A 20,799-nucleotide genomic window follows, 5' to 3' on the forward strand; every position below is an offset into this window, starting at 1 on the left:
AAATCTTGCATTATTCTTATTCTCATCTATTAATGAAGAGTAGTAGGCTGCTCTCGCTTTACGCAGTGCTTTCTTATATTCATTGAGAGTAATATGCCAAATTAAACGAGATTCTTCAAGTTTAGTGGAACGCCATATCCTTTCAAGTTGTCTCGACTTTTGCTTTATTTTGCGGGTTTCGGCATTATGCCATGGAGCTAATCTATGTTGTTTTATTTTCTTCTTTTTCAAAGGAGCAACAGAGTCTAATTGTATTCGCAGCGCATCTGTAGCACTATCAACAACATGATCAATTTGGGGTGGTGTACATTTTGTATAAGTTTCCTCCCTTACATGCAGACATGCTATCGAGTTAAGTATTGGTGGAATCTCTTCCTTAAATTTGGCTATAGCACTAACAGATAGGTTTCTGCTGCAGGAGCTTTTGACTAATGCTTTGTAGTCTCGTAACAGTACTTCAAAAGTTACTAAGAAATGGTCGGATAAAGCAGGATTATGCGGTTCGACTAATAGTTGTTCAATTTCAATACCATAAGTCAGAACAAGGTCGAGAGTGTGATTATAGCAGTGGGTTGGTTTATTTACACTCTGACAAAAACCAACAGAATCTAATATAGAGTTAAATGCAACAGTAAGGCTATTTTTATCATCGTCAACATGAATATTAAAGTCACCTACGATAATTACTTTATCTGTTTTAAGTACCAAAGTTGATAAAAACTCAGAGAATTCAGATAAGAATTCTGAATAAGGACCTGGTGCACGGTACACTGTAACAAATAAGATTGGCTGCAAAGTTTTCCAGGTCGGATGCGTAAGACTAAAAACGAGACTTTCAAAGGAGGTATAATTTAATTTTGGTTTAGTATTGATAAGTAAACTTGAGTCAAAGATTGCTGCAACTCCACCTCCTCGGCCCGTGCCTCGGGCAATATGAGTATTGATATGGCTGGGTGGAGTGGCCTCATTTATGCTGACATATTCTTCATGTCTCAACCAAGTTTCAGTGAGACAGCATATATCAATATTATAATCTGATATTAAATCATTTACCAATATTGCTTTAGATGCTAGAGATCTTATGTTTAAGAGACCACATTTAATATTCCGGTTTTGTTGCACTGTAGTAGTTGTTACATTTACTTTTATTAGGTTATTATGTATGACACCTCTATTAGGTTTTACCTTAACTTGTCCTTGGGCAGACACACACACCGCTAATATTGGGTATGTTATTGGGTTCGGGATTCCTATGGATGACTGCCTAGGAGAGAGCGCAGAGAAGCGTGTAAGACTGCGACTCCGCCTCCTGGTCTCAACTCCAGTTTGTCATGGATTAAGTCCACAAAGCCCTGAAATGTTTGCCGAAATGAGATCTGCACCTTCCAAAGTAGGATGAATGCCGTCTCTCTTAATCAGACCAGGTTTTCCCCAGAAGGCTGTCCAATTATTTACGAAGCCCACAAAAGTATACCACAAAGTATACCATTACATGCTACATCTAGCAATAGTTCCTGAGGTTAAAGCTCAAATTAGCATTGATTTTCAACCCTGTTACTATAATTAGAGTAACAGGGGTAATTCTTCATTGGAAAATATACATTTGATGCCTAGCTGGGCAAATCACTTTTTTTGATGGTTTATCTGTTTTTCCTAAATACATAAAAAAAATTATCAAATAAAAGGTTCATTTTTCAAAAATGTTGGTGTCTAAATTGTCCTCCAATTCTGACCCATTTACTGAATTAAGAATAATTACCAAAGCCTTTTTGCATAATACATACATCATGATTATCAGGACTTTCTTCACCTTGTAATGAGAAAATCATATGATTGATAATATCCACATTTGTGTCCGCCTAAAATAAAACAAAATGGTATGCACTGTTGTAAAGATGTTGGGCCTGAAAAGTAGTAAAAATACAGTAAAAATGCACCAGGGACTTATTCCACACCATCTGGTACAATTTACAACCGTACACTTATGTTCTGTGCTGTTTTATTATCGTTTAAACCCATTGAGAGCAAACGGACCCTGAGGGCATCAAACCATGCACCCTGACCCACATCTGCTATGATTTATGATTGCAATAGCAAACAACCATTTAATGCCACAAGGGATCTATTAAAATAAAGAGGGCCCTTTGGCATGTGTATTGAAATACTGCAGGCTGTATATCCATAGAACCCTTAGTCATTTTCTGTTTTATTTTAAATGATATTAATACATTTAAAGCTTAAAAGTTCTTTTTTTAATCTATCAATTTCATTTCTACCAGCAATGTGTTTTTTTCCTTCTATATGAACATCATCCATAAATCTGATTTGCTGCATGAGTTTTTCTCTGGAGTTTTGGCTGTACATGTTTCTTTGAGACATTGTATTTAGTCAGCATGTCACTACCACTTCCTGTGGGGGGTCCTTTCAAATGTCACGTAAAGCTCAAGGGTTTGAATCTTGAGGAATGCTCAAGTCAACAGACTACGTGAAGATAGCTGAGAACCTTTGTTATCTGTAAGTGTCAATGGAAATGAAATAACTGTGTGAAAAGTAACAATGATGGCAATAATGTGAGGTGCAACACAACATAAAAAAGTTTGCAGCATATTGTTACCACAAAATGAACTCGTGTTGTATAAAGGCAGCAATGGTAAAGATAAGAAAAAATAAACGTCACATGGCATTTAATATATAATACATTAAAAGAAGAAAAGAGAATGTACATTTCTTACATTGTTACAACACTCAGCAGCCTTTTGAAAAGATACATTCTTAAAAACAAATGACATTTGTTCAAGTTGAAGAGCATGGCATTTGTATTTACATGATCTCTTTTTTGTATACAGTTGTATTTGGTTTTTAAATTGATATGGACAACCTTACATTATTGGACCAACCAGAGAGGACATTAAAACAGCAACATGAGCGAAAGCAACAATGTCTAGTTTACAAATTACGTCAATAAAACCTTCATTTACAGTGTCATGGGTAAAGCTTTACATTAACCTTCATCCTGTCTATGTTATGTGCAGGTGACCCTCATCAATGCCGTCCATGCTTTTCATTTCCACAACTAAACAGAATCAAATACTCATTTATCATGAGTATTAATTGCCACATATTGTGTTTCAATGCACCAGATTTTGACAGATTATTTGCCAAAAATGGAGTCATGTGTTCAGTACTGTTTGATGAGCTTTCGTCTCTGGGAGGTCTTCCTCAGTAGGTGTCTGAAGTCGTACGGGTTGTCCTCTGTCCGACTCTCTGTGGAGGACATTCTGGGAAAAGAGCGCCTGCCAACACAACACAGGAGAGTAAACACAAAGATAGAGCGCAGAGTACAAAGCAAAGCAAAAACAGAACAAGAGAAAAGTGATGAGTAAGGAGATGAAATGACTCAAGATCAGGAGACAGAATTCATATTGTTTATCGTCTCCGGCAACCATTTATCCTGTGTGTGTGAGCCGTCACAGGCAGCGTTCAGGAACGACTGGAAAACAGATTAAATTGCTACATGGATTTGTCACTTTGTCAACTGGAATCAGAATGCAAGTGTGGGAGCATTTTCTGTGGGAAAAGACAATCTGTGAAGAAACAAACACTGATCCTGATAGGTGCATGGTTGCCATACACAATTGCTAACAAGCTAATTCCTAACTTAAACCAAAACAATTTGCAGAATGCCTCAGGATCTCTCTGTATCCATCATGTAGCAGCTCATTTGTGTAAACCATTTTCTATAAACTAAACTGGATTATCATGGGGGTATCAATACATCTAAATCAGTGCTTCTCAAAGTGTGGTCCGCGGACCACTGGTGGTCCGTGAGCGCCCCCTAGTGGTCCGTGAGTATATTGGTAAAATTTCACATTTGAAATTAATTAATTAATTAATGTTTTCCGCACTCTCGCGGGAATATCTCCGCAATGGAGCGAGCTTAAGTTTCACTTTCGATTGCATGATATAGCCCAGATAAATACCTTCATCACATATGTTGCCACTTGTTTGTACCATCTTCAGGCGATTTGTAAAAAAACGATGTGTTTTGGGATATTTGTGGAGTTAGGTGGTCCGCGAGTGTTTTTTTATTGGTTAAGTGGTCCTTGGTATGAAAAAGTTTGAGAAACACTGATCTAAATGCATTCAAATGCTTGCTTTTAACACTGTTAATACAAAATACATAAATATTAGTGTCTTCTAAATAAGTTAATAAACAAAACTGCAGCATAGTTTGCCTACAAATGCATCAAGTATATTGCATCATGGGGTCAGGTTATACAGACATTACATCAGCAATAATTGGAGATACCTGAAGGAGGGCACTAACATGAGTTGCGGTTTAGAAAGGTCTAAAAAAATGTTTGCTACAGGACCAAAGTCATAACGTTAAAAAAAAAAATGGTAATGGTAACTATGATACTGAAAATACGTGTGTCTGCTTAAACAGGCAGTTAAATCTGCTTCTTTAAAAAGATTTTAGATCGAACACATTGATATTGGAGGCCAGGTTTGTCACTGCTGTTTCGCTTTAGAAAAATAGAGCTCTGAATTGTTTTCTTTCTGTTCTGGATCATTGATCATTGCATTTATAGCTGTTTCCAGACAGGGAGGTCAAATATATGACCCGTCAGATATGAAGCCATTTCTCTTACGGATCCCAACGTTTATTTTTCAGATCCAGCACAGGGACGTACCTGTTGTCCCCGACAGATTTGGCAGGCTCTGGTTCGGTGACGGCCCTCGCTCGGGTCGGTCTGCCGCCAGCTGCTGTCTGTTTTGCAGACGGCCTCCTCTCCATGGACCTCCTCCTCTCCGGCCTGCTGCAGGGGGACGTGTCCTTGGAGGAGATGCTGGGTTCAGAGCTGCTGGTGGACAGCTCCCTGTAGTACTGGTCCTCTACATCCAGCAGCTTCCCTGGACTGAAGCACACACAGAGGGGATGGATGTTAGAGAGGAGAGACTCAGAGGTCAATCAGACATTCAGGCAACATTATTTTTCGGTGATTGTTTGAATAAAGACTTCGAGATTTTTAACAAACAAGTCTTCTCTTCTGATTTGCTTTCTTTTCAATATTGTTGTTTCAACTTTTAAAAATAAAGAAATTCAAGATTCATGATTCCTTTTTACACACACACAACACATTCATGAAAGTGCCTAAAACTGGATCTATTTTCTCTCAGAACCCCAAAGTATACTTTCTGTATAGTGTGTATGTTGTCTTCATACAATTTGTTTCCCCCATGAGTAGTTAAATGCCATATTTCTTCTTTTTACTGCAAATATGTCAGTAGCACACATTTCTTGTTACTTTTCCATCTGAAAACGCATTCATCCTTTTCTTCAACATAAAAGGACTGCAGCTTTGGTTTGAATTGGATCTATATACAAAGTAACCTGAGTCTTCTTGTTTTTATTGATTTATTGTTATCTCCAACATAAAAATATGCTTTTTGAGACACAAATGTTCTCTAGTACTTTGTTTACACTCATTTGTTTTCTGCGAAGGGGAACAACAATTCTTTAAGTAAATGATTTGCCAGCTGAGTTTTACAAAAATGTGTTTTGGTGTTCATTTTTGAAAATAACTTTAGCAATAAGAAAGGCAAACAAACAAACAAGGAAATAAACTGACAAAAATAAACAATACAGTATGTGTTGTTGCTCCAGTCGATGTCCTGATGTTTTGAGACACTTAAATTGACTTGCATTTAACTGACCATGACAGATAAAGTAAAGGAGAAAAAGGATAATAATGATCAAGCTGACAGTATTTGCAAGCATATTGAATTTGTCCACACAGGCTCCTCAGCTTCAGGGATGCTGTCATGACGCAGAACCTACACGCTGACCTCTATATGGACAACAAGTGAGAAAAACAGTTTCCATGTGGAGATCAATAAGTCTCACACTATTGCAATACGTGACAATGGCTATTGGGAATCAGTGTCTCCGTGACTGTAATGCTGCAATATCAGAAGTGTCAACATTTATCAGTCCATACTGAAAAACAAAACACCAAGTACTATCGAAGAAAATATTGTAGGGCGAGGTGCGCCAATATTTGCATTGTGATGAGAAGACAATCTTTTCACAGCGCTGTTGTTTGTGATATTGAGTGAAATATTCACATTTTGTATTGACTGCCATAAAATGAGTTTCAGGCTTCCATGCCCACCTCCAGGATGAACCATACCAGTTGGAGGATAACTTTAAATAAAAAGGTGCACTGGCGCCTGGCCATATTTTGGCTAAGATTTGATAAAAGACTAAATTCACAACTGAGGAAGTTATTGTGTCAAGTGACTTATCATCACTGAGCAGACAAATTAAAAGGTGGCATATTTTCCCTTTAATGACCAAATTCCTGCAAAAGTAATGACATTCACATCATCCTCAGCTATACTTTAAGGCAGGGGTCTCCGAACCTTTCTTCATCTGAGAGCTACTTTGAAAAAATGAAAGTGGCCAAGAACTACTTGCATCACATCGCTTCCATTTATTCACGTAGCACTCATCAGTTGAATTAAGCTACTTTTGTACACGTGTGAAATTGCAATACCTAAAGCTTATCACAAATCTTAACTTCACATCAAGGTCCAAGAAAACGAACATGTCTCACACATTATTATGGCCCACATAGTGAGCACATCACTGAACATTCACATACATGTCCTGAATCACCACCTTGCAAGCATCTTATGGCACATGTGTAAAATAAGTGCATTCACTTTACAGTCAGTGAGATGACTGGCACTGCATGGAGTCCACCATAGAGGTGTATGCTGGAGTGTACCCACTTAGGGTCATTTGAATGTTGATCAGTCAGTCTTGTTCTGTATTTAGATTTCATGACATTCATGTCAGAAAAAGCTGCTTGACAAAGGTCTGTAGAACAGAACCAAATAAAGCAGACATGTTCAGTGCTGCTTGGTGAATGTTCTTATAGTTTTATGGGTCTACAAGGCTCCAGACATGTTGTGAGTTTTGCTGAGACTTAAGCTGAACATGATTTTGGAGATTTATAACCTCCATCTCCATCTCCACAGGATTGACACTGAACAGTTCGGCCATCTTTTTCTTCTTCTTCTTGACATTAAACCATAATAAATCAACTGTATAGGTCTAGCCTCCCTATATCTGTGTGTGAAATTGTTCCATCCTCAAAAACAAAAAACGAATACTTCTGCAGTCTAGCTGCAGCTTCTAGCAACGGTCTTCTGTTAAAAAAAAGACACTGAAGGTCCTGAATGTGGCATCACAAACATGACTTGAGTCTGAACACAGCAGACAACAGGACCAGAGGCGGATTTAGGATTGTAGGAGATCCGGGGCTTAGCCCAGGAGTCGTTGGGTTGTGGGGAGGGGTGCAGGGGTACAGTGCTATTTTTTATAAGTGGGGGGCTGGACCGAACATCCTTTAGGGGGGTCGTCGCCTCCTCTCGGGGGGTCCGGGGGCATGCTCCCCTGGGAAGATTTTTTTTTTAAATATTGAAGTTGAAAGCATCAATCTGGTGCACTTTGAGAGCAACATTAACCCTACCTTAATAACACCTTAAAGCGGACAAAAGGCACTGGAGAACACTCATTAACACCCTTTAATGAAGCAAGCTAATGCCTTAACTCACTCAAATAGTCGTTTACTTATTAAGGTGAAACGAATGTGCGTAGAGTTTTAAAGGATGCGGATAGTCTCACCTTGATTCTGGCGCATTGCTTATCGTTTTATTGATCTATTCTCATCCACCATCTTTGTTTGTGACGTAAAGAGTGTAACGGCCCGTCCACACAGCGGCGTGCGTTGACGCTTGCCGGCGGGCGTGTCTGACACTCGACCAACAACCAATCACATGAATCTCCCGCCCCTGACACACAAGCAGCGGTTTGATTGGCTAGAGCTTGTACTGGCATATGATTCGATTGGCTGACGCTTCTGCCGAGGCGTCAAAAGTTGAGCATTGCTCAACTTTTGCAGCGAGCCACGCCAGCAACGCTCCGCGTCGCTTCCCACGATGCAGTTCGGCTAAAAGTGACGTCACCCCATTCAAAGTGAATGGGCAGAAGCGTTGGAAGCTTCAACGCACGCCGCTGTGTGGACGGGCCGTAAGAGTCACGTTTCTGAATCGGACACTCTGAGTGGATGCAGTCACAGCCAATCGGAGTCTGATTCAGAGGGTTGCCTGTCAGTTCTGTTGTTATGTGTACTGAAACGAGAGCCGGTATAATTCCACGCGTGAAAACAAAATAAAAATTGGAATTCGTTATTTTAGTGTCTTAAAAGTAGACTGAGTCATGAAGGGTTAACGTTACATCTTAGGATAATTTTTAGTCATGTTGTATACATACTAACATATAAGGGTATACTTAGTGTGGTTACTCCATGTTTACTAGCTATAACATTAACGTTACATCACTCTTTTTCACTTCTTACTCAGTCAGCCAGAGTGCAGATATCACCATTAGATTCACAAACTTGAAACATCATCCATTTCTTGACTGCTGGTGATGACATTGTTGTCAGCTGCTGATACTGCTGCTGCTGCAGCTTGTGGCGCCGGCTGCTTCAATGACAATAACTTTCTAATATCCATAACTGTATAGGCTATTAGCTTAAAACTCGTCAGGCACTAGGAAGGATCACTTCTTCTTCAGGGCAGGCTACGCAGTACACAGGCTAATGTCCCACAGTGGCTGCCTCTCTGGTGGACTCCGGTACTGCACATTACTCCCGAGACGTTTTCAAAAACGTTTTTTTTTTTTAAGTGAAACATCCGGGGCTTTTCAGAAAACATCCGGGGCTTGAGCCCAAGTAGCCACCCCCTAGCGCCGCCACTGAACAGGACTATTTACAACAGCATTATAAAAACAAAAATAGTGCATGTGGGTGCACACTTACATTCTCTGTCTTACTGTTACATAAATCCCATGAATGTATGAGAGTAAGTTAGCTTCATCATATCTCAATCAGTGATTAAGTGAATAATAAAGTTTCTATCGGGTCACTATCAGCATGTCACTCATTATTTTCAGGAGGGGGCGGGGTTTGGAGGAACGGAGAGGAGACAGTGATCGCGGAAGCTTTCCTCCTGCCTTCACAAACTTTACACAAGTACAGTATTTGTCAACTGAAAATAGCAAGAGGACATTCATACTCTGCAATCCAAGACTTGATTAAATCCACCAAAAACCTGACATGATGATAACGAGTGTTTTTCAAAAAACACAAATCCCTCCCTGTGTGTCTCTGAGCCGCAGCGACAGGGGCCTGATTCAGAGCGGGTCATTCTGCTGTTGGTTCTGGACTGGTGTTGGTGGAGAAAGCAGACTGCTCCGTGTGTGGTGTCGCTGTGCCGCTGTCACGTCTGTTCCTTGATCACTGCGTCACGGACCAATTTGATATTCGTGTGACAGAAACAATTCTAAAATAAAAAAACGTTATTGTCCAGCCGCGGCCGAAAAATCAAGAAGCAACCTTACTACGCTATAATCGATAATCTAGCGGCGAGCTACTGAAAAGCTGCTTTTCAGTAGCTTGACGTGTTGGAGAGCCCTGCTTTAAGGCTAATTAACACATATTATCACGCTAATTCTAAACTAAAACATCTCAAACTTACTTGACAACTATGACACTTTTAGCACTGCTATTGGTAACATTTATAGCATGCTAGCATTTAGCTCAAAGTAATGTTGTTTCTAGATAAGCCTCAGAGAGCCACTGAAACACCACTTTAATTTATTTAATCATCACCTTTGTCTCCTTTCCTCTCTTGGTACCACCCGCGCCTTCCCATCACCCCCTGCTGTCAGCTTTAGCCACAGATGCTATCTTTCCTGCTGACCTTCTCTTCCCTAATGATGCATGTAAACTGCTCCTGTCCATCGCTGGCTTTATTTATCTGCAAACAAATGATTACCCTTGATGTTTAGCACTGTGTCGCACAGTGTGTGTGTGTGCGCACATCAAGGTGTGTGTGTCCTTTCAGACTACTGTGATTAAGTACCCGACGCCTCTTCTTGTTCAGGAAAGCCATATCAGTCTATCTGCACCCCCTCACTCTGGACGGTACACTCACTATGTGGCCTATATGACTAGCATATGCATGAAAGCACACATCCACACAGGCTTTCTAGTGCTTTTTAATAGCAATGTATATATAAGGTACCTTACATACGGCTGAACCAAGCATTTCTGATGCCTAACAATACATGTCAGTGTATTTAGCAAGTGTAACGAAGGTGAAAGGTGATAGTAATTAATTTCACAGAGGATGTGTGTTATTCAGCAGATCATTAAGTCTGGAGCCAGAGACGCCATCCTTATGTTGGTGCTGAGCTCAGTCATTACTCCTGACTCGGTGTGCCAAGGAGGCAGGCAGCAAGCCAACCTCTTAAAGACTGAAGTTGTTAAATAGAGGGTTGAAATAAGAACTTGCTACTCACTCGTCTTTCCTGGGCTTGCGTTTATCATCCTGGACAGACCGCTGTGTAGAGACAAACAGAAGACAGATAACTACATGTCAATCAAGAACTCCTTATCGCTGTGTTTAGGTAAAACAAAAGAAAGTGCTTTTGGAGTAATAATTCCCAAACGTATGGCTTGTAACCCCTGAACAGGCCCATTACAGGTTGCATTCAGGTTGATTAGATGAAGTTCAAAACTATTTTGGATTAATGATTCAAAAGTAGTGGATTGCAGACAATTCTTTTTATAGACATTCCAGGGTTTCACTGATCCCTAGACTTTTCCTTCATCCTGTGATTGAGGCATTCATGTCTTCCTCTGGAGTCAATCTAACAAGGTAATGCTTACTTTTGGTAACTGGCTTTCCTCTAGTTTGCGCCACCATTAGTTCATTTAAAAAAAAGTCTTTACAATACTTCCAATACTTTAAGTTCAAAACCTCTAAAATGAATGGTATTTACATCAGTTGCAGCGGTACTGTGTCTGTGCTTTTAAGAAGGCTATGATGCTTAAGCAAGCTGGTCAACATGGTAAACATTGTACATCAGCATATTAGCATTTTGATTGTCTTATGATCCATTTGCTTTTTCATGTGCCTCTTTGATAGGTTGTTACCCCAATGTTGGGAACCACTGATTTCAATCTTATTCGCTTTGGATCAAATGTGTTAAGAAGTAATCAAGTTATCGTCTGTCTACTTGTGTTATTAAAGTATTGTTAGAAAAATCGTGCAAGGATAATAAATACATGTGTCCTGATTTTGAAACTCAAGCCGGTGTCGTGTGAGATTTTTCTAACAAGTATATTGCTTCTTTTTTTGTTGTTGTATATGGCAAAGTCCTTCCTTGAGTAAACCTTTAATCAAATGTATAATACTTCTTATTAATTGATTAGATGCATTACTCAGTATAAAACTGAATAACAAACAAACAAACTGACGGCACTGTAAACAAGCCTTAAATGCTGCAAAACTGTGCAGCATCGAATGTACTAAAGAAACTCTGGAACAACTTGGCTGATCTATGTATATTGCAATGGAGTAGGAGTATTACAAAAAGAAAATAATTGTAGATCAATAGTGCATTGGGGCAGCTGCCAGCAGAGCCTTGTTGTAGCAGATATCTGAAATCGTTCTGCATCTCTTTCTGACGCACATGAATTAGGTTGTAGTAGGTGGAGTCCTCCGGGGTGTTGAGGGTCTTTGGCTGCTGGGTCCTGCGGGGGGTCCTCGACCGTCTCTTCTCGGCTGAAAATGAACATAGTCTGTTAACGACATCAGACCGTGCTAATATGTTGAGTGTCGGTAAAGTAGCTGGGGGATGATTCAGAAGAGCACAAATACATGGACACTGAAGGGAAACTGAACCTTTTACACATCATAACGATTCTGTTTATAGCAGACTTTAATGAAGTGTTTTGACTTACTTTTTGGTGTACCTTCAACCTGCTCATTTACTTAATTGCCTTTTAGTAAGATTAGAAATGTCTTTGGCATGCATTTGCATTGCGTTTTGGTACGCAAGGGCCTGGTAATGAGTTCTGATGTCTACACACAAAGAAATTAACATCTGCTTTTATGTTTACACTTATCCAAAGGTGTAATGAAGATACAAGGACAATAATTGTTATTTTTCAGTGTAATATACATTTGGAAAGGATTTTGGGGCATTTCATGTCACAAAGGTCAGTGACTGGACCTAAACACGATGTTAAGATACATACATACCACCTTAAAACTGTAGACTTCCAGGGTATTCAAAGAGATCTTTCTTCAAAATGTGGATTACGTTTTACAAAATTACAAGTTTTAGTGTATTTAGTTCAATGAGGTTCTAATATCTGCAGACATTTTTGACCCCTACAACATGATGTAAAGTTGCCTTTTTATTTCACTATGGATGGATTATAAAGGACGATGTGAAAACTATATAAAAATAAACGGTCATGTTAGTGTTAGGGGTTTGCCAGTCATTTGAACATATTGTATATCATCTTTGGTCATCGTGTTCCCTTTTGCAGCACATTATGATCAAACAGCCAGTGGGATCATTACATACACGGCTGGCTGGAAAGAGACTATTGAGTGTGATCTTACACCACAGTGACCTATGACTTTGTTGTTCCTATTGAACTGCCTTAGGGTTAAACTGCAGTGTGTATGGAGATACACACTGCAGTTTAACCCTAAGGCTTTTGTCCAGTTTGAATTTTCCAACAGAGATTACGTGTCAACCTTTGACAACAACAAACAGCAACCAACAACTTTGTGACCCGCGTTGAATTGAACACAAAGAGAGAGATGTGTTTGTGTCCCGCTGGGCAACTTCTCATGCACATCACCTCCATACAGTAGTGGATGTGTTGCAATCCATCATACATGTCATGGCTGACACTGTTACCATGTTCCTCTTTGGGCATGTGATTGTTTTTGCCATTATCAACATATTACAATGACCTTTGCTTGTCGCTTATTATGAATCACTGTTCGTGCAAGAGGAAAACACTCGGCCATCCGAACAACTGCATCTAAAAAGGTCATTCTGTATTGCTCAAACAACCAAAGCCAATTTCCCACACCCTCTTATTAATTCCTGCAATAATTGTTTGAAAAACGCTTGCCCACATAACGTGATTAACATTTGACGACCTTTCCCCATTGAGAACAATGTGACTGGCCTTCTTCTGCTTTCATTGTAAGTGACACAAATGATTCTGATGTACAGCTTAGGACTGTCGATGGAGAAATTACAAAGAGGGGCTGAGAAGCATCATTTATGAGGAAATCGCACTAGCCCTCGGAAATAACAAAGATAATTTATTCTGCTTTACCTCAGGAGGGCTGTGCAAGAAAGCATGTAAAGGGCAAACATGCCCGGATTGAAGCAACATCTGTACTCTACTGGAAACTCTCTGTGAAGTAATGTGTGTACAATGTTTTAGACAAAGGTCTATTTTGGCAATCTCAATTAAATCAGGTAGAAGTATATCCAAACGCACAACTGCAACTGCATTTAGCTTGTTATGCAAATGTTCAGACTCATATTTGTATTTTTCCTTACTTTGATGTTCAAAAAGGTCTTTATTTGTCTCATACTGCCTGTGCTGCAGCTCCTCTGTTCACCCTCTGTCTGAAACCAGATGCTCTGATTGGTTAGCTTCCCGTCTCTGTTTGTGATTGGTCAACTGCTAAGAGATGTCCTGCCCCTTAGCCTATCACGTACAATGTGTTGACGTTTTGGCCAATAGAAATGTGAATGTTACATTCACATGTTACTTTGGGATTTTAACCCCAAAAATCTTAATAGGGCCCCTTTAACTAAGCCTGTCTACCTGCGATATTGTACAATTCTCCCAATGGCTGATGTAATAAAACATTATAAAAAGATTAAGATGTGTAACTAACATTATTTGGCTCCTCTCTACTCACAAGGAGGACTTCAGAAGGTTGGGAACTTGGTAACAGGTATGGTTAGGTTTACCTAAACCCATTGGCTAAGGTTAGGGAAAGACTGTGGTTACTCAAAATGGTCTGTGACAGGAAGTGAACTCCACATGAAGTTGGGATTGCAACTTTTACTATGAGTTTTCATTACAAAGAATTACTGAGAATTAGACAGATGCAATTCAGCACACATACCACTTAAAATGGCAACTGAAAATCGAATTAACTGGAGAATAATCATGATGCCAGCTAAGAAAAGGCAATCATCAGTATTACATAATTATGACATTATTTTCTCATAATCTGAAACCATGATGCTGGCGACATTACAGCTGACAGTTCCGTTTTGCTAGGACGGTGAACTTTCAATTTGCCGTCTCCCCTCGCTCACCACCCCGAAAGCAATTACACCTATCGCCTGTGCAAATCAACTTTTATTTTTGATGACACATTTGGTTGAGAAGCGCGTCATGTGTTGGCACTTGACTTTCACAGGTTTCCTGATCTAATCAAGCCACAAGAGAGAAAAGAGAGGGGCGGACGTCGATAACATCAAAGTCTGTTACAAGACGTTATTAAAATCTCTGCTCCCTTTTTTCTCTTGTTGCATAAAGCAAACAAGTACAGTGTGGGACCACGCAGCTTTAACTTTGACATTATAAAACCCGGAAAAAGCAGTAATTCATCCTGCCTCAAATCCTGGATATTTAAAAACAGGGCTTTAGACGATCCTTTCTTTTCTTTTCAGTGTAGCAGGACATGACACCGTTGCACTCTGGGTTATCTGGGTGGATGTGTATCAACGTCATTTAGCCGTTGACGGATAACCCTTGGAAAAACACTGAAGAATGAATAGACAAAAAATAATAGACACATGTCCAGCTCACCCTAGACAGGCCCCTTGTCTTCTTTAATTATCTGACGATTCAGCGCTTTAACACAATCAAAAATGAACATTAACCTCGGGTCAATCCGCGCCATCATTTTGAATTATATTTATTGCTTTATGATTATTTATTTTTCCTGAGCTAATCTCTGAATTATCTTACCTGATTGTTGATTCTGAGGAGGATAGCCATTCATCGCTTTTCCTCTCACAAACATGCCATTGTTCTCTGGGTTTGATTGATGGGCCTGGATGATCTCATTTAACTTAAGCTGCAGCGACATGAAGTCCTGAGAAGTCTTTGCGATCTGTTAAAAAGGGAATATGTAAGTGGTTAACAGGATGATTAGTGGGTACAGCACAATAGTAATGTTTAATAATTATACCTCTTTGGAGAAGCTCTCTTGTTGTGCAGCTTCTGTCTGTGCTGTCTGCTTGTTGGCCCTCAGGTTCTTCCGGTCTTTGTACCCTCTGAAGTTGCTCTGGATCTTCACCGCGGCCTGCTCTTCCTCCTGCCTCTCTCTCTCAGCATCTGTCTCGTCTTTCCTTTCAATCGTCACGTCCCCAACATCCAGGGCTTCTTCCTCTGCCTCCTCTTTAGCTTCCTCCTCTGCATCATGCGCTGACTCTTCCGTTGTTTTATTCTCTCTCTCTGCTTTCAGCTTCTTTCGGTCCCGATGTCCTCTGAAGTTACTCTGGAGGACTGTAGCAGCTTTTTCCTCATCCAGTCCCCCCGAGTTCTCCGGGGAAGCATCCTGCTGGGATTCTGGCACTGATTCTTCTGGCGTTACCTGTTGTTCTTCCTTCGGAGGCTCTTCTACTTCCTTCTTCTTCCTCTTCGGGATCTTGCCTTCCTCCTCGAGTCGTTTGCGCTCCTTGTGGCCGCGGAAGTTGCTCTGGAGCACCACTGCTGCTTTGGCCTCATCTTGGTCACCTGACTTGACGTCTGCAACACCTTGAGCTTCGTTGGATTCTTCTTTGTCTGCTGGAGTTTGCACCTCTTCCTCTCCTGTGCTCACCGTGGGCTGTTCTTCTTCACCAGCAGGACTTGTTGCTTTCTGTTTCCTAGCTGGGATCTTGCCTTCGTCCTGCAACCTCTTCCTCTCTTTGTGACCTCTGAAGTTACTCTGGAGGACAGTGGCAGCCTTGGTTTCTTCTTCCACATTGACAGCTTCTTCTCCCGCAGCGTTTTCTTCATTCTCCTCCCTCTTGTCCTCCTCCTGCCCTTCTTTTCCAGCATCTGCTGACAGGGCTACTTCAATCATTGCTACATCTGCAATTTCAGAATTGTCATCATCTTCCGGCACCTGTGTGTGATCGCTGTCATCATTCTCCTCTGCTTCATACGTGCTCTCTTCCTCGTCGTCATTCTCCTCAGCTGTCTTTCCCTCTTGCTCTTCTTTGCTGGCAGACTCTTGTCCAACTTTTTCTTCCGCCACTGCGTCAAGTGGCGACTCTAATTCAGCCCCGGCCATCGTCTTTTTTCTCTCCTTAAACTTTTTCCTCTCTTTGTAGCCCCTGAAGTTGCTCTGGAGAACCACAGCAGCTTTAGTTTCATCTTCCTCGTTACCTGCTTCGTTGACGGCAGCAATGGAGTCTTCCCCGTTGGGGGTCTTAGCTGCTTCTTCTTCCTCTTTTTCTTGAAGGGCTTTCTCTGCTTTCTCTTCCCTTAAAACAAAATGGGTACGTTTGTATCACAAAACAATAAACATATTTTCTTTCCAAGCTATGTTATGTTAATATAATATCTCTCATACTGTTTTCTTTTGAAGCTTTTCCTTTCCTTGTGCCCTCGATAGCGAGCCTGAATCTTGGTTGCCGCTTTGTTCTTCTCATCTACCAACTCCTTGTATTTCTTTTTTGCAAGATAGCTCCTGCACACTGAAGAAGAAGAAAAGGGGAACGTAAGCCAATGCAACACACACTGAGCTTGGATTGCATCGGATAGATTAGATCCTGTTCTTACCAGCCTGAAACTGGACAATGAAGGCCTCAAACTTGGCTTTGCTTTTGTCATCGGCCGTCTTCTTCCGAACCTTATGACCTCTGTAAGCTGGAGAGTGGGAAACAAACATTAAAACATGAGCTGCCATGGAAAGGTATAACAACTGCTGCATGTTCTACTAGTGGACAGAGTGTGTACTAACCTGACTGCAGCACCAGAGCACTCTGTTCTCGCTCCTTTAATGTCCGCCGGTATCGCTTGGCTCCCAGCCAGCCTCGGACGTAAGCCTGGAGCAGGATGATCCGCTGAGTGGCCTGCTGCACCATCAGGTTCAGATGCTCCACGTGGTAGTACTTGAGGAACACCTGAGAGTACAGACACACAGTAATTATCAGGGTTCATACACTTTTCCATGACTTCTCCATGACCTTTACCTAATTTTCCATGACCAAAACAATTACTCTTTCTCAGCGGTACCGCTGAAAATGGTTTATTTTAACATGGAACAGGAAAATAAGGTCTGCATATGAAACATGTTGTGCCTATCTAAAACAAATCCAATAGTAGGCTTACTAGCTTCAACACACTAAAGCCACTCAAATCTCTCACCAGCAAAATACCTCGACAGTTAAATGCCATTTTACGTTTCATAACTATACGATACAGTATTTATTATCATTTTAGTATTACTATTTCGGTGATTAGATAAAATATAAATTATATTTGATGAAAATATTGTTTTCCATAACTCTTCCAGGGCCTGGAATTAGCATTTTGAATTTCCATGACTTTTCCAGGTTTTTAATGACCGTAAGAACCCTGAATTGTGTTTTACTTGCAACTAAACAAGCAAGTTGGAGTCCCACTGCAGTCAGCATGTCGTTGTGTCCCTGGTATTGAGTATTGGTATTGAGTATGTAAGTCGCTTTGGATAAAAGCGTCTAACAAGTGACATGTAATATAATAATAAACAATGTGAGTCGAGATGGTGTGGAAGAAAGCACTTGAAAAGAGAAAGTAGTCTCAAGCTCAAATGGTAGGTTTTTGCAATACATTGGAGTTTAGTACAATGTAGTACAAGAAATGTGGCCTTTCTTGATTTGCGAAGGCTTTCATGGTTATTATTTAGGGTCATAATAATAACACAGTGTAATCACTACAACTCCACACAGGCTTTATTTCAACCCAGTCTCACGGCATTTCGTGTTCGCCAACACGATTTTTAATCTATTGATTCGTGTTCACCAACACGATTTGCCCCTTTTTTTCGTGTTGCACAGCACGATTTTAAAAGCAATGTATTTCTACTGCCTACAGCACGTCTTTTTCTCCGGTCGGGTCGAGGAAGACCGGAAGCTGTGTGGTTCATAAAAACATGTTCTTACTCAATATCAAGCCACAGTTATTGCTTTTATTTGAAATCGTATAATTTCAGACTTTTGTTGCCGTCTGTGAGGAAAATAAATGGGGCTCAGAGCCTCAGGATACTGAAATCTGTATTTTTTAAATCTTTTTTTCCTTCTAATTTGTTATTCTTTTCAAAATAACACACTGTTATTTACTCGCCAATAACACACAATTATCCTTGCTTTTATTTATTGGTTTAATTCCAAAATCTCGGGCTTTTTTGGCGTCCGTCAAGAACTGAATTTCAAAATAAAAATAACCGGAAACAGACGTAGGCATTTCGAGCGATTACCCAAGATCCTCAGCTATGGTTTTAAGCTCGTTTATTGGATGTTTTAGCCGCAATGCATGCTGGGATTTGGTGTTTATATGATATGAAATCCGGAAAACATTTTAAAAGAATAAAATAATACTTAATTCCGAGCGCTCTTGCTTTTCTCTTTGAAAGTCATCACATAACGGCATTGTAATACACGGTTCGGCTGCATTGTATATTACAGATCTGCCGTAGTTCTTTATTTATAGAGCCCTGATGAGAAGACCTTTGGAAAAACTGAGAAAATGCCGCCGAAACTGAATACTTGACGTGGATCATAAATATATTCAACAATTAAACAACATCTTCAATTTCTCTTCACACAATACGTCTCCTTGCAGTATCAACACTAATTCGGCTGACTTTTACATTTGATCTAATTCACAGATAGGTTATATTTACACCATAACGGTGGACATCTGATATAAAAGGACTGTAGTTTTTAAAGATATTACTGATTTTCTTTGAATGTAAGAATGTAAATACTGAGTCTGAAATAGTATAGCAATATGCTGTAAAATTATGTGAAAGCATGAATAAAACTACACATTTTCAGATGTTGTACGAAAACAAAAGTGTCCTACACTAATAATACAAAGTTATTATGGCTGTGTGTACCTTGTGTGCAGCTCCTAGTGGTTAAATCACGTTATTGAATTATTGTGTTTTATTTGATTAAAAAAATATTAAGAGTACATACTTTCATAGGGGGAAAGTATAAAAATAGAATATAAAAAATCAAGAAGATACTATAAGTGATCTCTACAATAAAACAGTTTAGTGCAGAATGTACAAAGATATTAATAGGAGGAGGTGCAAAACAGAAAAACAAATTAACCTTTATTTAAACATTAAATAACAGATTAAGGTCTTTTTTTAAATAAGAAAAAAACTTTGGGGGTATCTATCTACAGATACATATTAAGCTTGACAAAGTACTTAGCATCTAATATATTGCTTTCCTGCAATGTTAACTATGTTGAAGCAGTTATTTTAACTGATATTATACATATGAATTACTCTTATGTATGTAGATAGAATAAGAAATGTGCAGAATATGACAGTTTAATGGTGGAGGTACACACATATTGATAGATGTCTTGTAATGCACTGTTGAGGAACCTGTGACCCAAGTGTTTCATTCATTGCGTAACTACACCGTAGTTGTGTATATGATATGTCAATACACCTTTGAAAATCTTGAAAGGGATGTGCAAAATAGCCATAATATACAGTCTTTAATTAACTATTAGTAGAGAATAACGAGTAATGAATATACTTTATTACTCGTTTCCATTCATGTCAATTGCAGATACGTGTTTAGTCTTCTCAAGCACCAACTATCAAATATCTCTCCTGATTGTTGGCACTTGACAATCACCTTACCTGAATTTTACTCAGGTGTAACTAAAGTCTGATTTAAGGGTTGTTTATATTTCACATAATTAATCAGAATCTGCAAAGTAACTCAAATAAATGCAGTGGAGTAAAAATACCAGGTTAACCTCTGAATTGTAGTGGAGTAGAATTACAAAGTAACAATGAGCTGTCATGTGGGTATTAATGCTGCGCATTATGGACACAAGCGATTTTCACCCATTTATTAATTATATGTTTTACATTTGATAACACCAATGTGTTTAATACTGGCAACTTCTAATTGTGGGAAAAACGAAAACGTTCAGTAGAGACGTCCCATAGAACATTTTGCGAAACACAATAGCCAGCATGTGTAGTTCTGGGGGGGCGTTCGATTACAGTTTTGGATAGTCTGGCGTGGTTTCGTTCCATTTCACACAGCTGTTTGACGCTCTGCGTAACCTTACGGGGACTGTAGTCCTAAACGATAGCTGGGGATTATGGGTAGTGTAGTGTCTTCGGCCATCCTAAACTCAGAAATGTTGACAATCGCAATGATGCTCGAAATGTCCCTTATAGGCCTACGTCTGTTTCCGGTTATTTTTATTTTGAAATTCAGTTCCTGACGGACGCCAAAAAAGCCCGAGATTATGGAATTAAACCAATAAATAAAAGCAAGGATAATTGTGTGTTATTGGTGAGTAAATAACAGTGTGTTATTTTGAAAAGAATATCGAATTAGAAGGAAAAAAATATTTAAAAATACAGATTTCCGTATTCTGAGGCTCTGAGCCCCATTTATTTTCCTCACAGACGGCAACAAAAGTCAGAAATTATACGATTTCAAATAAAAGCAATAACTGTGGCTTGATATTGAGTAAGAACATGTTTTTATGAACCACACAGCTTCCGGTCTTCCTCGACCCGACCGGAGAAAAAGACGTGCTGCAGGCAGTAGAAATACATTGCTTTTAAAATCGTGCT

At 39.7% G+C, this 20,799-nt stretch overlaps 1 protein-coding gene across 5 annotated transcripts in view; it reads right to left on the minus strand.

The window, feature by feature from the left end:
• Window positions 1-2,684: 2,684 nt before the first annotated feature.
• Window positions 2,685-20,799, minus strand: part of myo3a (myosin IIIA) — a 107,675-nt gene continuing 89,560 nt past the window's right edge. For all 5 annotated transcript variants that reach the window (XM_034214037.1, XM_034214035.1, XM_034214039.1 and 2 more), the window contains 9 exons: window positions 16,936-17,098; window positions 16,755-16,841; window positions 16,546-16,669; window positions 15,175-16,456; window positions 14,952-15,096; window positions 11,615-11,706; window positions 10,439-10,479; window positions 4,695-4,919; window positions 2,685-3,293 (listed from right to left, as the gene is read on the minus strand). In XM_034214037.1, the coding sequence (XP_034069928.1) occupies window positions 3,179-3,293; window positions 4,695-4,919; window positions 10,439-10,479; window positions 11,615-11,706; window positions 14,952-15,096; window positions 15,175-16,456; window positions 16,546-16,669; window positions 16,755-16,841; window positions 16,936-17,098 (2,274 nt within the window). In that variant the 3' untranslated portion in view covers window positions 2,685-3,178. The remainder of the gene's footprint in view (window positions 3,294-4,694; window positions 4,920-10,438; window positions 10,480-11,614; window positions 11,707-14,951; window positions 15,097-15,174; window positions 16,457-16,545; window positions 16,670-16,754; window positions 16,842-16,935; window positions 17,099-20,799) is intronic.

This window comes from Gymnodraco acuticeps, unplaced genomic scaffold (genome assembly GCF_902827175.1).
Source record: "Gymnodraco acuticeps unplaced genomic scaffold, fGymAcu1.1, whole genome shotgun sequence".
NCBI lineage: Eukaryota > Metazoa > Chordata > Actinopteri > Perciformes > Bathydraconidae > Gymnodraco > Gymnodraco acuticeps.